The 5,838-nt window shown below is 34.6% G+C and overlaps 1 protein-coding gene across 1 annotated transcript; it reads right to left on the minus strand.

The window, feature by feature from the left end:
- Positions 1 to 3,584: 3,584 nt before the first annotated feature.
- On the minus strand, positions 3,585 to 5,467 carry LOC106328338 (IRK-interacting protein-like). Its single transcript, XM_013766763.1, has 2 exons — positions 5,245 to 5,467; positions 3,585 to 5,067 (listed from the first exon to the last, which is right to left on the minus strand). Exon 2 carries the CDS (start codon positions 5,012 to 5,014, stop codon positions 3,773 to 3,775), a length of 1,242 nt encoding a protein of 413 aa, XP_013622217.1. The 5' UTR covers positions 5,015 to 5,067; positions 5,245 to 5,467; the 3' UTR covers positions 3,585 to 3,772.
- Between the last annotated feature and the right edge of the window lie 371 nt (positions 5,468 to 5,838).

Here is a 5,838-nt window from a genome sequence, read left to right on the forward strand (position 1 = left end):
CAACTTACTTTGTACCGATCAATATATACATTCACAGCTTACCAACGCTCATAAATCATGAAATTATTTTATTTTATGTAGAATTAAACCATAAAATTTCTGGAGAGGTGAAGAATCTTGTAGACATATGTCAACTACGTTTAGACTAATTATATATTTAAGATATTAAGGAAAAATATATAGACTTAACTGAGTTAACTCTATAACTAGTACATGTTTTGTTTGCTTGTAATTAAGCAATTGAGAGTACCTACGTAATAGTATAGCGATGGTAGGTTGGTCACCTACTATAAAAGCAAAAGATATTAATGATCTTATACATCCAAAAACTGATTTTTAAGTGGTTGAAGAACTGGTTCACATGCATGCAATGCATGCACGACTATATATGCTACTAAAAATCTCCGTCAACATACAAATGAATGAGAATTGAAAACTACCTAAGGTAATACAGCTTGCGTTATCTTTAATTATGTTTAGGGTGTTTAAATTATGTGAAGACTAAAACTTAAAAAATAGTGAGAAAAGCATAACCGTCGTCGGAGTCATCACTCATATACGTCAATCTTGAAATTATGATCACAAGACTATGAAACGATGCAAGCCAAAGCCTAAGGTTTCTATATTACGTCATAGATTGTTGTCCGCTATAGTCTGCCTAAGAATGAAACCCCAACGCCTAATTAAACAGAAAATATACATTTATTACATATCTAACCTTTTCACAGTCTTCTTGCCCACTTAATTAGACAAAATTTTAATGATTTGATATTAGATTCCAGAAACTGAATTTTTTTGTGGAAAAAATAATTAGACTCTTGTTGAAAGGTTTACGTAGTATCATTCAACTCTGGATTCTCGAAACATCGCCGTTCAAAACTAGTCTGCGTTACGCGTAACGTCGACGAAACGAGGTTACAAAAATTCGCAGAAACCGTAGACATGTCTAAATCTATGGGTAGATAAGCAATCTTATCATCGGTCTAAGTTGACTTTGCAAGCACGGAAATTAATAAAAAGCCTTACTAATTTTATTAGTAACGACCTCAGTTATCATGTCTTTTTCATCTGACCATGAAATAACAAAGTGATTTGACCTCTGGACGTTAATTAGTCTTCTCATTGATTATCCAGAGAGGTTTATTATTTAGAATAAATATAAAATAAAATTAGATGAAGAGGTAATCACCAAATTGAGTACTATCACAAAATACTATTTTGACCAAATTACATCATGGTATACTTACAAATACTAAAAACAACTATCTTTTTGAGTCTTTGACGACATTTCTCACCTCAACAAGGACACTTTTTTCTATTACATCCATAGGGGCACATTAATTTTACGTACGTAGTCTCAAGTCTCTCATTCGTAATGACAAGTTTTGTCTAAATATAAAAGAAATATGGTGGACAAAACGATCCAATCATGTTTTTTGGTGTAACTGCAAGTACACCAGTCACGTTCAATAAGATATATTCTACGCATTCAACTCCTATTTTCATATGCATATCTATGCTGCAAGTGCACATATGATCTACGTATTAATTATATACAAATATGTATATGAACGCATTAGTTTTTTCATATTCTCACGCAAAAGAAAAGGAATACAAGCAGCTGTAGCGATAATAGACTGAAGATCGTTAAAACCTCGTTATCAAAATTTGACCAAAAAACCTCGTTATCAAAAAGAATATATATATTAAATTGAAATTTATAATTTGAACTATTAAAACGGAAGATTCGATTTTCCACAATAAGTTTAGTATAAGGTATTGATTTCTTATAATTGAAGTTTCCGTTTGAGGCCCGCAAAGACTTTGTTTGGCTGTCTTCGGTTTGTTCTTGATCGTTATCATTTCATATGTGTCGTTGTAATTCTTCTTAATTACAATTTGTTTTAATTAAACAAATAGACTTTTCGTTAAATATAGGTCAGTGGTGGCTGAATTTAATGAATCTGCTAAAATTAATTGATGATTAGTTATAAATGTTGGATATTTAAAACATATGAAAGCTTTTGATGTAAGAAGATATGAAAATGTTGCTACGTAAGTTAAAAAAAAATTGTTACTACGTAATTTGATCTAGCAACAAAACGAAATTTTTTAATTATTAGTTTTGTCTGGTAGCAAATTAGTTTTAAACTAAGTTTCAATTTTTGTTGCTTTTGTTGTTACTTGTCAGTGGTAATAAGGTCCAATTAATACTCACATCTACAAATTCTATGGTTTAGTTCGTTATTGGCAGTGGTACTATGAACATAAACACAAGCATGTAATATATTTTAAAGTAGATTCTAGATAAATTATTCTCGTGTCTTTAATTGACCTATGTATTTTTTGCTGAAAATTCAATTAAGCAATTAGTCGCTATATTGCAAAACAGTATAGTGATTCTCACGTCCAATTTCAAACATAACAAAGGAATTAGGCTTAGTGCTTTAGCTCGACATGAAGATACTGATTTTCTTAAAAAATATATAGAAACCTTGAAAGAAGACACATGGATTGACTGTTTACAGTTTGATAGCTTGTCGTAAATTTCAAATAATCATTGTACTTTTCAGCTGATCCCATTTTAATTCTTATTTACGAAAATGAACACTGTTTTGATTTTCAGAAAACATCTAATAATCAAATAATATCAAGATAATTTTTTTTGGGTAAAATATCAAGAGAATTCGTTTACTCGATTACTTTTGAAAGGATATAACTTTTTTTCTTTCTGAAAACATAATTATTACTAAGAATAAATTTTTACTTGTGTTAATAAATCGTTTGACCTAAAAAAAAAAAAAAAGGTCCCATAGTAAAAAAAATTTAAAACATGATAAGCAAATTCAATCGGTATTCTTTCAAAATCTCAACTTGGTAACATATGGTAGCAGCAGGATATAATTTAAGAGCTAGACTGGTTCAAACGCAGCGGTTGCGGTTACGGGAGTTTGCAGATGCGGGTGGTTGCGGTTTCTAGCGGTTTTAAGAGATTTGTACGACTGGTTCTGCAGTTAGAAATGGATGCGTTTGCGGGATACTTATGACTGGTTAACTACCAAATACAGCAGCGGCTAAATAGTAAATTAACAATATTTACATTTTATATAATTATAAAAATATCAAAAAATCATAATATTATAATAAATATGAAAATTATATTTAGAAAGTTATAGTTTAAAATTTTTAAAATTATAGAAAATATTTTTATTTTTAAAATTTGTAATATTAATTAAAATATAATAGATATATTTTAGTATTTTTATAATTCCAATTTAAAATTTTTATTGAATATTTTTATTTTTGTATTTATATGGTTTTGAAAAAAAAAATTATCCTCTTGCAACCGCCTGCAACCGCAAACGCAAACGCTAGCTAGAACCATCTTTTGATTTTAAGAGGTTCGGAACGGTTTGAAGCGATTTGTATGATTGTTTTAAAACGCTGTCAACCGCTACTAAACGCAAAAGCTGCGTTTGCGGGTGGTAGCGGGAAAATTAGTCGGAAGACATGCACGTTAAGACCGCTTCTCAGTTACTAGCGGTTGTATAACATTTATGATACATTATAATCTGAGATATTCATTTATCCTAAGAACATTAGGCCAACATTTATACATGATAATAAATTTCCTTTTGGTTCGGAGAATAAAATATCTCTTTTGCTTATGAGTTCTGAACAATTACTTGCAAGCTTACAGAAAATATAATTTATAACAAGTAGAAACATAAAAGTTGCACAAGCAGCTTTAGGACAAGACCAGAATCTCCTTTCATTCAACGACCCTCACACCAGAGACATAAACTCTGCTCTGAATCACACTTCCACCAATCCAAAACCCAGGCATCACCATAAGACCAACACTTGGGCTCTCACCCTTTTCATCCACAACTATGTTCTTCAAAACACTTTCCATGTATGAATCAGAGAACTCACTACCCTTTTTCACCTGGAAGATCTTCGCAGCTGGATCAAACGAGTAAGCAAGCCTGTGCAATAACCATATAGACTTTGCTAGTTTCAAAAAGGCCTGATAAAACGCGGTCCTAGGGTGGCCACCTCCTGTCACGTACTCACGCTGGTCTAGGTTTCCAAAGAAAGAAGCTTCCATCTTTGGATGGATCAAGATGAGATACTTGCTCCTGCAGAACTTACCAAAGTTGGAATCAGGGTTTGTAGCCAGAGCATCTAGTACATCCATGTCCTTTAAAGCAAGAAACTGAGTGAAGAAGGTCTCAGTGTCATCATCTGAGTCTAGTGAGAAAGTGTCCTGCTGAAACCCACTGAACATCCTCTGGCATATGTACGACTCAAACGCATATTTCTTGTGAGGCCTCTTGGCGTAAGCAACACCAGGCTCAATGGACTCAGCAGCAGAATCGAGATCCCATCCCGCAGCTTTCATCATGTTGATCAACGGCTTGGAGAAATCGTGAACAGCTTTAGAAGCAGCTTCATAGGTAGATACAAAAAGCTCAATGGTCAAGTCAGGAAACTGCAAATCACCATCACCTCCACCAGAAGATGACATTCCCCTTAACTTAAGATTCTTCTCGAGCTTAAGACGTTTCTGATTAGCTTCCTCGATCTTGTGCAACATCTGAGTGATCTCGGAGTCTTTGTTCTGAATCTCAGACTGAAACTTCTTCACCATGACCTCATAAGTCTTCAAAAGACTCTGCTGCTCTTGGATCTCTGCGGCTAAACGAGAGTCTTTGGGAGAGACGCACACAGGCTTGGGGTGGTTCTCTCTGTAAACATGTTTCAGCTCGGAGAGATTCTTGAGTTCGGAGATCACAGCCTTGTCGGCTTCCTGAATCTTCTCCGGGTCGTAAGGAGTGTGAGCAGATTGAAGCTGGATGTAAGCAGATTTCAGAGAAGAGATGTTTCCGAAGAGGTTGGAGATAAGTGCTTCCATAGCTTCAGGGTTCTGGTTGATAGATTGTTCCATTGGTTGTGGATGGACCTTCTGGTTGTTGTTGAGTTGAGTTTCTTTCAACCCACTTGGTAGCATACTTGAAAACAACCAAACGGAAACTGAATCTCTCTGTTTCAGACAAAACCCTCCTACAAAGAATGGTCCTTTTTCAATCTCAGACAAAACCAACTAATACGTCGAGATCTCGAGGTGCATCAAACCCTAAAAGATCTTTCTTTAAACAGTGTTAACTTCCCTAAAAGTTGACAACTTTCTACAGTGTTGATCTGAATCTAGAGTTTCAGATGGAAGACATAAGAGATCACCTGGAATGATTACGCTTTGTGTCTGTTTATACACTATTCAGACTGACAGAAATAATGTATTGAATCAGCTTTCACGCCACGTAAGTAGAAGAAAACGAAACATCAAGCAGCTCTAAGCCGGATCCTTTTAGCCCGCAGGTGAAGGAGATACAGCAGAGAGAAAGGAATATGCTTTCGTAGGAAGTGAACGAAAAAGAAATGGTAAAGGCAAAAAGCTTGCTCCGATTCTAAACCAAATTTGAGAGTTCCGAATTGCCGTGGTTTATCCTAGATCGGTTCGATTATTTGGGTTTGTGACATATATAACTGGACAAAGACATCCCCCGGTTTGATTATGTTTCAGTGTCGAAACCGATTGAGAGTTTCAAATCGCGGTGGTTTAGCGAAAACCGAATCTCATCCTTGTGTTTTTGATTGATTACGCTCGGATTAAACGATACTTCTCCCTAACCACGCTTACCGTAAGTCACAGTGTCTGTGTGTTGTGTCCCTCTGCCTCTCGGTCGGTGAAACTAGTTTGATCTTTCTTGTTCTACTCAATCATATATGTTATGTTTTTTACCTTGTTATCATCAGGTTCAAATGAAACATCAT

Source organism: Brassica oleracea, chromosome C3 (assembly GCF_000695525.1).
Source record: "Brassica oleracea var. oleracea cultivar TO1000 chromosome C3, BOL, whole genome shotgun sequence".
In the NCBI taxonomy this organism is placed as follows: domain Eukaryota; kingdom Viridiplantae; phylum Streptophyta; class Magnoliopsida; order Brassicales; family Brassicaceae; genus Brassica; species Brassica oleracea.

What these genes read in the sequence shown, in the direction of transcription:
- LOC106328338 (XM_013766763.1), bottom strand. Translation starts at nt 5,014, where the DNA reads ATGCTACCAAGTGGGTTGAAAGAAACTCAACTCAACAACAACCAGAAG.